The 11,405-nt window shown below is 41.3% G+C and overlaps 1 protein-coding gene across 1 annotated transcript; it reads left to right on the top strand.

The window, feature by feature from the left end:
• The first annotated feature begins 8,666 nt into the window (after positions 1–8,666).
• On the top strand, positions 8,667–10,378 carry Calhm6 (calcium homeostasis modulator family member 6). Its single transcript, XM_076859818.1, has 2 exons — positions 8,667–9,191; positions 9,941–10,378. The coding sequence occupies exons 1-2, from the start codon at positions 8,667–8,669 to the stop codon at positions 10,358–10,360; spliced, it is 945 nt and encodes a 314-aa protein (XP_076715933.1). The 3' UTR covers positions 10,361–10,378.
• The last annotated feature ends 1,027 nt before the right edge of the window (positions 10,379–11,405 follow it).

The raw sequence follows: 11,405 nt of genomic DNA, 5'->3' as shown, positions 1-11,405 counted from the left end.
AGTGCATTTAAGTTGCCTCAAGTATTCCCGTGACTGGAGAGCACATTTCTTTTTAGAATTGAATAATATTCCATTGTTTAGATGTAGCACACTTGTTTATCTTTTACTTACTGAGGAGCATCTCAACTGCTTCCAAGTTCCAGTAGGAATGAATAAAGCTACTATAAATATTCATATGCAAATTTCATGTACCTACTTTGGGTAGGTACCCAAAGGATGAGATTACTAAGTCGTAAGGTAAGAGTGTTTTAGTTTTGTAGGAACTACCAAACTGTCTTCCAAAGTGGCTGTACTACTTTGCATTCCCAATAGTAGTAACTCATCCGAATTTTTGAAGAAGTTAATTCTGATCGGACTGTGTGGCATAAACTGCAGTGGAGTGAGGTAATGAGGAGCTGATCCACATGTGTAGAGGAGAGATCCAAACTTAGGGACAGTCTTGGAGCAGAATTACATTGCAGAGAAATGGAGTGACTCCTACTGGTGACCCTGAGTTTCCTAACGTAAAAGACCTTAAAGTTCCAGAGAAAAAAAATAATAGTAGGGTAAAATGAGTTCTATTTTGAGTTTGAGGTGGCTGGTTGGCTTGTAAGTGAAGACATCTACCAGTCAATCTACAGATGCACCTAGAAACATCCATGTACAACTTAGGAAAGGGAGGGCTGGAGATGAAGATTTCAGAATGTTAACATCCAGTTGGTTATCAAAGCCATTGGAAAGGAGAATAACCATAAATTGCCAACACCTTTTGAACACTCACTATGTGCCAGGCCCTAACATAAGAATGTTATACCTATCAATTCATTTAGTCTTCCCAACAATGTTTTCATTTTACAGATGAGAGAATTGAGACACACAGAGAGAATTCACTTACCCAAGTTCACATATCTAGTTAGTGGTGCAGCCAAGAGGATATTATTCAAGGAGTGTATTTAGAAAGGACTAAACTTTTGTGAGCAGCAATATTAATAGCTGGGAAGGGGTGGGAGAACCTGGAAAGGAGACTTGGATGAATAGTCACAGAGTTAGGCGGAGAGCCAGAAGACTGTCAAACTTGGATTAGTTTAATAAGGTAAGTACTGCAGGTGCCTGGCACTACCGCAGGAAGTCAGGTAGAGTGCCAAAGTAGTCACAGAGAGTAAAGCTCTGAGTCTAGCTGTGAACAAAACTTACTTAGGTTTGATTCAGTGCTTCCAAGAAAGGAAGTGAAACCTCTTAAGGAACCTAAAAATAAAATATGGAAAAATAGTTATTGCTCTTTGGTTGCTTCCTACAGCTAAAGTAAAAATAAATATTCTTCTGTTAAGTAATTCAGTAATGTGTGGGTATGGAGAAAGATGGGGAGATGGCAGGGAAGACAACTGTGCTGAGTAAACAAGACTGAAGCACCTGACCTGACAGGAGGAAGTTGTGGGAGATTCCCTGCTCTACCTATGCCTACAGCTCCACCATCCCTCACTGTGTCTAGTTGACTCTGATGAAAGTGGGAGGGAGTGGGTGTCCTTGAGGCTCTTCAGCTGCACCTAGAACCTTCCCCACAGCTGACTTCTTCCTGGTGTTGTCCTGACATGCTCTGGATAGGCTGTTTGCTGTTGGTCACAAGGCTGGCAGTTCAAGATACCTTTGTTGTTCTGAGCTGGGTCATGCTCAGACAGGCAAGACAGCTGCAAAAAGGCTCAAGTTTTGAGATGGATGAAACAGGCATAATGCTAACTACAGGAAGAGAAGAGAAAATTTGAGTCTTTTTTTTCACTCATTCACTTATTCAATCATGTAATTGGTTCATTCATTATTTCTACAGATACTTATTAAACATTTATAATATCCTCGGTGCTATGATAGTACCTGAGTAGACAAAAGGGGATTAAGTCAGGAATGATTCTTGCCCTCATGTCACTTAAAATCTAATTGGGAAGATAAACAAAAGGTAGTAAACAGGAAATAAAAGATTATAAAACTGTCACATGTATAAGGAAACAAATATATGGCAAAGAAGTTCAAGGAGTAGGTAAGGACTATGAACAAAGAGTGCACTGGAGACTCCCCATGCTCATCCAACCCAGTGTCCTTTGCTATGAAGGCACAAGAAAGGACAGTACTTCCCCTTTTCCTCACAGGCTGCTGGAGTCTTGGGGCTAGTTCTGTCCAGATACTGGGATTTGAAGCAGTGTGCTTCCATAATGAGGGTGAGGAGTGTGGCAACCAGTGGTTGACAGCATAGAAATTGATAATGAAGGCTACATAGATGAAAATTCTCCTTAGGTGGTGGTTGGTAAAACCATTTTCTGTATGAAATTGGAAGGAAGATTATGTAGGTAAAGAAAATGTGATTCTAGGGGGAAAACAATGTCTCTAGTGTGTGTTCCTACAAGTGTGTGTTATCTATGGACTAGGTTTTGGCAAGATTTTATAAGCTCAAAAAGAATTAGCTGATTTGTAAACATATACGAAAAAGAGAGATTTAAGAAATTGGGGCCTTGCAAAACTGGAGGTCTAGACATTGGAAACTTAGACTCCAAACACTTAGAAATTGATAAAGCCTTGAAAGACAAAGTCCATTACAATAAACCTGTGGAAAGATCAAATTAACAGTGTGGCTTCTACATTTATTGGTAATGCTTCTCTGTAGATTAAAACTGTTAGGACAGATAACATTAAGGTATTGGATTGGGTAAATATTCAGGCAAAGATCCAATTAGGATGTAGCTTTTCCACAGAAAATCATGGACTCATGTAGACTCAGGGAATCTGTAAAGGCAAAAGATACAGACAATGGGTCAAAACCAATCTCAGAAGCAAATTTCCAAAAGGACAGTGGAATGTTGATAAGTATACTTAACCAAATTCAAAGGGATAAGAAACCTTACTAAATTTCAGTTGAGATTTAAACCAAAGGAATCATAAGCCCAAGTGGATCTATGGTCTTTGAACATTACACAAAAAGGACCTGGACCAAAAAAAAAATTCCTCAGACCCCAATAAGGGCATGTCCATGGAGCCAAGGAACACAACAGAAGGAGACACTCCAGGTATTGGAAGACTTATAATCAAGAAACGTTTTGGACCTCAAGTGTAGGGATCTTTGCAGCTTTTGCTGAGGGGCCATTTCAGAATTGCAACAGGTTAGTGCCTGCCACCGCCTTCCATTTTCTCCTTTCAGAATGGGATATTTCCCATGGTTGTGCTGGCCCTGACCCTCCACTATGCATTTTCTTCAGGGAATGGATTAATCTATCATTATTAGTTCATAGCTCTGTCAACCAAGAGGACCACAAGAAGACCTGAAGTACAGACTACCACACGTAGTGAACTTCCTACAATGACCAGTTTGGATTTTAGTCTTTATGGAAGGAAGTTAGTGTATGTGTGTGTTTGGGGGGCGGGGGTGTTGAAAAACTGAAACAGAAGATAGACACTGCAATAGACACTAGTGATCGCTCCATTCTTTCTGGCCAATGGGCAAGTTATGTGTCCTTGCTCCCATGCACAGACTGTGCTGAATATTAATGACTGCCAGGATACCTACTAGCACTCTTCCTACTGTGACAATCATGGAGAATGTGACACTTAATTTTGGTTTTCAACTTGACTGGACTGAGTAATGTCTAGAAAATTGGTAAAACATACTTCCAGGTGTGTCTGAGAGTGTATTTCCAGAGAAGATTGGCATGTGTGTGGGAAGACCTGCCTGAACATGGAGGCACCATCTGCTAGGCTAGGGTCCCAGAGGAAGCACAAAATGGAAGGAGGTAAGCTAGCATGCTCAACCCTTCTTCAACTGGTATATTTTTGCTGCTGCTATTATTACCTGTGGAAATCTGACTCCAGAGTCTTCAAACTTTGCACAAGGACCTGCAACAGAGTTCTCAAGGTGCTTTTAGGCCTTTGCCCTCTGACTAGGGCTGCATCATTGATCTTTCTTGTTCTGAGGCTTCCAGCTCCATGGAGGGAGGAGCTTCAAGTTTCCCTGGCTTTCCAGCTTGCAGATTCCCATTATGGGGCTATTCAGCCTCTGATCATATAAGTCAATATAATAAACCCCCATACATACTAATAGAATGTATCATCATGCATTATATCACTTCTATTCTTCCAACGACCTCTGACTAATACAGAGAATGAGAGAGGCATTGGGTTGAAATGGAGGTACTAAATATTGAAAGTAGCATAGAGAATAGGTGCACCAGAACAGACTTGGAAGTGAGAAATTAAATTAATTGTATTAAGCTACCAAGATCGACGGTGGTTATTGCAGCATAGCATAGCCTAACCCATCTAATAGAGAAAGCTTCTTTGAGATATTTAAACTAACACTTAATTGATAAAGAGGAACTAATAGAGAATATCCCAGGAAGAGGATGATTTATATGAAAAAATCTTGAGTCAAGAAAGAGCTCATTGTGTTGGTGTTGATGTCCTAGAAGTAGAAAGTAGAACAGTGGTTGTCAGAGGCATAAGTAGCTAGGGGGCGTAAGGGAACGGGGAGGTGTAGGTCAAAAGATATAATTATGGGGGGACTGGGAGAAGATTATAGGTGAGGAAGGGAAGAGAAACGGGAATGACTACTAACTGTCATGGAGTTTCTTTTTTATGTGGTGAAAATGTTCTAAAATTGATTATGGAGATGGTTGCATGTGGTGATGGGTTAGTATGTTCAGTTTTGTGAATATACTAAAATTATTGGATTATACACTTTAATTGGATGAATTGTATGATACATGAATTATGTCCCAATAAGGCTAGTTTAAAAAAACTTAAAATAATAACATGTCCCAGACTTTCAAATCCCTTGCTTAACATGAACGATATTCATATTCTCAACATGCAGGAAGAGGGCTAGGGATGTAGCTCAGCCAACACAGAATTTGCCTAGGAAGCATGAAGCCCCATTTGATTCGAAGCACCACAAGAAAAAAAAAACATACAGAAAGATATTCTTTTCTGAGTAGGAATGTCATAGCAGTCATATTCCAAGCAGGGAGGATACCACAGTTGTGAGTTCTCATGAGAGCTACAGAGAATAAGGATTGGGAACCAGCTCCCTGGAAGATAAATGTAAGAACTTACAGAATCACAGAGTGCTATGTATTTCCTTTCAAGGGTTTCTTTTAATTTTTTTTTCTGAGAAATTGTGGTTTCTGACACCCATTCCTGACATTGCAAATGATAGTGTTGAAAAACAATGTCCCACAAAGAAAATGAAACAAACCCCATAAACATTGGTTTTCCAGTGTGCTTAACATGAGAATCTCCCACTCACTTCTCAAAAGCTAAAGAAAAGTGGCATCAGAATCAGGTTTTTACAAAAGTTCTTTAAAACATTATTATTTTAAACATTATGTAGTCTACTGTCAAAGAAGAATTCTTGAATCCTCTCAACACCACTAGTATGTTAGTCTGTTTTCACTGAATGTTGAGATTCTCAGCAGCGTCCTCTTAGCACACAAATTAGACATGAAGGACTGGGAAATTTTTAATAGACCCATAACTGGAATTACCCACTGATCTGGAGATGTCAGAGGTGGGTAGCAGTGTCCTAGAGTCAATGTCAGTGCTGAGAGAAAATTCAGGCCTGACTTGCAGAACCAGGACTCTCAACAGTTGAAGAAACCTGTAATGAGTATAAAATGGTGACCAGCATCTGAGACAGATGTTACTCCCGAGACACAGAAATAGCAAACCCAGGAGTTGTTGTTTAGATACGTAAGATGACAGGACAGTATGTCAGGATGCAATTCATTCTGTGAAGAATTTCTATAGCAGAATTACAAATGATATATTCTGGTCTGTGAAGCCCCTAAACCTGACCTTCTGCTTGCAGCTCTGTCTTCATGACATGTCCTCTTGTCTCTCCACCCTCTAGGCTCACACCGTGCTGACCTTTCAGACCAAGCTCTTTGTCATAAATATTAGATGTCATCTCTTCACAGAGCTTTTCCTTATGACACGCTAACATTTCATATCCTTTTCATTCCCTGAATACTTTAGAACTCTCTCTGCCTTAGTGCTACGCGCTCAAGGAGAACAGGACACCTGTTGATAAAGAGGAACTAACTAATTCATTTGGCTAACAAATGAATTAATTTAGTTGAGGGACGGGGCTAACAGATAGAAGTTTCTGTAGCTAAACATACATGAAACCGAAGACTTTGACTAAAAAATAGCAGAAATTTGTCACCTTAATTCAAATCTTAATAAATGAAGAAATGAAGACAGGTGGTAGGGGTGAAGTAGAGGAAGGGATGGTGCTGAATGACTTGAGCCTTGCAGGAGAATAAACTACAGTTCTCTGCACAAAAGTTGTGGATTTGTTTGAGATTTGTTTCTATTGGAGTATGAGAAGTGTGGAGGCAAGAGAAAACATCTTAGAGGAGTGAGATGGGTGAAGAAGTGTCTACCAGTAAGAGGAGAGTTACCCAAGCCACAAGGGAAGGAAGGAAGGGGTTTTGAAGATGGAGGATCACAGAGATAAGTCATAGCAAAAGTGATTCTCCTCAAACATGCAAACTTGCTGCAAGTTTACATGATGTCTGCCAGTACCTGGTCTAATATCAGAGAATAGGGCCCCAACTATCAGGATCTGGAGTCAGCCTCTAAATACACAGAAAAAATAGGTATTTATCACATCACTATGGAAGTTCTGATGTAGGTACTATGCTGGGTACTGGTCAGGGTGGTGAGAGGAAGTAATAAGATGACAAGTGGAAGTAAGAAAAGAATCCTATGTTTCTTGCCCCTTCTATAGCAAATCACTTCGTTCTATAGGATACTTATTTTTTCCTAATAGAATTAAGCAAACTTAATGGATGGATGCCAATAGCAACTAGTTCATAGAAAACTGTCCAAATGAACTTTGGATCTGAATACCCTCCTTGTAGTTAGGTACACAACTTAGAGACACACCAATTCTCTAAAGCAGTAGAGAGTCATCAAGTAATCCTCCATCTGAAACTGAGCATTCATTTGTATTTTTGTTATTGTGTAGTTTTTTCCTACTCCCAAAGGTGCAGTTTAAGCATTAATCCCTCACATTGAGCATTCAATTAATGACAAACCCTTTATGTTAAAGCACTTTAGATATGCTACTCAGTTACTCATCTCAACAATCTTAAATGGACACTATTATCCTTCTATGACAGATGAGGATGTGTCACAACACACGACAACAGGTTAGCGTCACTCCAAGTGAATTTTGGCAGAATAAATAAAGACAAGGACACATAAAGTAACTTTTCTTTGGGTTTAGTGACCGCTCCTCAGCCACACTCCCACAAGGGAGGCAAGGGAGGCAAGAAAGAGAAAGAACATGCCTTGAACCCAGGTTTTACTGGGAAGAAGCCATTCAAATGAGGCAAGGGGTCAGATTTCAGGGGGTTGAGTCTAGCTTCTTGCTGTCAGCACATTGTCTGACATCTTGGAAGGTCACATCCATCTCATGTGCTGTGTGATGATCAAAGGCAGAACAAACGAAGGGGACACATTATGTGCACAGCCCAGACAGAGCAACACTATCAGTCCAGTCTGCTTTGTGCGCTCAAAATGCTCACAGCTCACACACACAGCCCATGGGTGGCTCACCACAAGGATGCTGAGTCTTAGAGAAGCTAACTTGTTGAACACATAAAGTGACACACAGTCCCAATGCACCTAACTTCAGGCCCATGTTCTTTCAAGTGTAACTCACCTCACTTTGAAACCAAAGTAAGGCTCAGTGTCACGGAAATGGTTACAGTTTGTGTCAGACCAATGCTGTCTTGAGAAAACTGAAGGCAGAGGAAACAACGTATTAGATGTAGCTGGAGTTTGATTTTTTTTTGTTGTTGTTGTGGTGGTTCAACTAATGATCTTTGAACAACCATTTATCCTCTCTGTGCTGATCAACTTGGTGGTCACAGAGTAACAATTTGACACTCCCCCAGAAACTGACAGTGTTATGGCATATCTGAAAAAAAATTCATACTTATTGCATTGATGAGTAAATAAATTCAATATATTCAGTCTAATGCCATGTGGGAGATTAGGAGAGAAGAGTTCATATGAAGGAAGCTAGTGGTTCTATTCAGGAGGGGGACAGAATACCATGGAAGTACTAGAACTTGACTTTGTTCTGGGCTGTGGTGTGATTTAGTTTATGAAAGAAAAAAAAACTTGTCTTCAAACGTTTCCTGAAAATGATTAGTACTTTTGGAATTGAAGTTGGCTTAGAAACTAGGATGACTACAATATAGAGGAAATTCTGGGGGTTTTCTCCCCCTTTTTTGCTCAGTGACTGCTTTGAATCAGAAAGGGCAATGAAAGTGCCCTTGTTTGCTGTCTGACTGAAGGGAACAAAGATAATGACCAATTGAACAGGGCTGTGCTTCTGACAGAGTTCCTGAGTTGGAGGAGAAAGCTAACAGGAGCTTCTGCCTTTAGAAAGGGTTGGGTACTGGGGAGATCAAAGTCAACAGGGGTAGTATATAGCTTTGTCAGCCGGAGCTGGTTTTGTTGAAGTGAGAAAGTGAAACCTCAAAAGACCTGAGAAGCCCTCTTCCCTTTTTGAAAGCTGCTTCTCAGCAGAATTTGGAAAGCCCCAGACCCAGTTCACCCAATTCATCTGACAAACAGGGCAGCCAAGTGACAGAAACTTCTGGGCCTGTCCACGGCTCCCTGTGTTAGGAGAAGCCATGGAAAAGTTTAAGACAGTGCTGGACCTGCACCTCAAGTACAGTAGCGCGCTGGGTTATGGCCTGGTGACACTGTTGACGGCAAGCGGGGAGCGCATCTTCTCCACTGTGGTGTTCCAGTGCCCCTGCAGCGCCACCTGGAACCTGCCCTACGGCTTGGTCTTCCTGTTGGTGCCAGCGCTTGTGCTCTTCCTCCTGGGCTGTGTGCTGAGAGCTCGCACGTGGCGCCTACTGACCGGCTGCTGCGCGCCCGGCGCGGGTGTGAGGTGCAGCTCCGGGCTGCGGGGCGCGAAGGTGTTCGCACATATCAGCGTGGCTGCAGCGCTCGCACCCCTCACCTGGGTGGCCGTGGCGCTGCTTGGGGGCTCATTCTATGAATGCGCAGCCAGCGGGAGCAAGGTCTTGGAGCCGTACCTGTGCAGAAACCGCAGAGGCTGCACCGACCAGCTACCGCTGGTTCCCTGCAGCAAGGACCAGAAGTCCGACCTCCAAGACCTCCTGAAGGAACTCAAGGCTCAGTCGCAGGTCAGGCGCTGGCGCTGGAGGCAGGTTGGGAGGAGCAGGAGGGCGACCTCGTGAAGGAGAATTCAGTGATTTTTCTCCAGACAGGTGTCACCCAAAGAGAAGCTGGAATAGCGCCTGTTTCTAACGTACCCATAGGCAAGTATTCAGTAAAACCAACGAAAAGGAGAAAAAGCACTCATATAGTACTTGGCGCTGTGGTGAAAGGTGGAGGATGACAGTAGGCATGCCCTGGCTGCGCTGGGTCCTTTACCACCTAATTATTCTCACAACTTTGCAGGAGTATTATTATCTCCTCTGTAGAGCGAAAACTGGGAATCTATGTTAAGTTGTCTGGGCAGGAGAAAGCAGCAGAATTATCACAATTAAATGGGACTGTACAATAAAATGGGTCTGCCTGCCCTAAAGCCACCAGCCACGCTGCCTCTGGGCTTATAAAGCTCAGAGGTTCTGTAGAGTGTTCATTTGTAGGAAATCCACATTTTGAGTTCTAGGGGGAGTGACAGACATATGGGCTCCTTCAGGGTCCCTGACATGACTTGGCCTGTGTCTGACTTTCCCAATAAGCAATTGTACTGAGGAGTTGGGGAAGTTTCTGTCATTCCTTAATCTTAAGGGGTTAAGACTTAAAAGTCTGTTGGCTTGTTCACCATGCTAGCTGGTGAGTAATTTAAATTTTATCTGAGGATTTGTAAGTTTGTTTTTGTTTCTGAAGAGTGACTAAAAATTGCTATTTGTTGTGTTTTTTTAAGGTGCTGGGCTGGATCCTCATAGCAGTTGTTATTATCGTGGTTGTGATAGTTACATCTGTCTGCCGATGCCTGTCTCCAGTTAGTTTTCTGCAGCTGAAATTTTGGAAAATTTATTTGGAGAAAGAGCAGGAGATCTTTAAAAGTCAAGCCAAGGAGCATGCCACTGAATTGGCAAAAGAAAATATTAAATGTTTCTTTGAGCACTCGCATCCAAAAGAATACAACACCCCAAGTGTTAAAGACTGGCAGCAAATTTCAACACTATATACTTTCAATCCAAAGGACCAGTACTACAGCATGTTGCACAAATATGTTAACAGAAAGGAGAGTGACAGTATCAAATCTTCTGAAGGAGATGTAATGCTTCCTGTTCTTAGCTTTGTAGATTCTTCTGGTATAAATAGCTCTCCTGGGTTGTGACCTTATAAATGAATAGATAAAAAGTTCTTTTGAAATACTGAATTATTTGCTTCATTAAAAAAACATTGGTATTATTTATAGCTGTTTTCTCCCCTTTAAAATTGTAGGATTTTAGATCTGAATTGAAATATTAATCTCTTTATTATATGAATTACTAAACAAACAACTGAGGAAAAACGATTCACCCAAAATGATGAACAGAGACTACATTAGAAGTCTTATATCCCTATTCTTTGGTCTTTTAAAAGCAATAGTTATTGCTTTCAGTAGTGAGAAAAATGAAACAGTTCAGCTTCAGACCTTTCTGTTAAGTTATCTGATGTTAGTTGAAGATTCACTTCCTTGCCAATAGCAGCTTATTAGGAACCTAAAAATTATGGCATTCTAACCTGCTTGTACCATTGTGGAGAACAGTGACCTGGGTCATGGTTTTTGACTGTCTCAGAGTTGTGACTGTGCTTTGCTCTGGGAACTTTCTGTGCAAAGGTGCAGATCAAGATTGCTCAGTTGCTATGATGATGCCTTGCCTAAGGAAGTTCTGTGCAAAGGCATGGAATTATATCAGTCTTGACTTTGAGCTCAGACACCATCTGACAGGGATAGAGATTTCTGAGCATGACACGATAATTATAATTGCTTTTAAGCCCTATGAACTTCAAGCCTGCCTGCTTTGCAGAAACTTTCCTAGAGAAAACCTTTTGATGATAAAACTTATATAATAAACGTGCTGCGCTAGGTCTGGGTCACTGTTCCTCCATCAGAGGTCGGTGTCCCACCTGGTCCCAGCTTTCTCTTTGTAAATGTTTGTGTGTCTTTCTTAATCCCCTGTTGCCCCTCACAGGTTTCTAGAGTTCAGCTGTGCAGGTTGCAGCATACTAAAATGTAAGTCCAGCACACTGGACTTCTAGTCAACCCTACCGTGGTCTTTCAAATATAACAGCATTTTATGGCTCTAATATGGTTACTATATAAAAATTAACCATGAAAAGGAAAATTTTCAAAAAAACATAAAGTTGGAAAAGTAATTTAGGATAACTGCAGGCGA

This window comes from Callospermophilus lateralis, chromosome 6, assembly GCF_048772815.1.
Source record: "Callospermophilus lateralis isolate mCalLat2 chromosome 6, mCalLat2.hap1, whole genome shotgun sequence".
NCBI lineage: Eukaryota > Metazoa > Chordata > Mammalia > Rodentia > Sciuridae > Callospermophilus > Callospermophilus lateralis.
The sequence above is the reverse complement of the archived record's forward strand: the minus strand, read 5'-3'. Positions and strand labels throughout refer to the sequence as shown.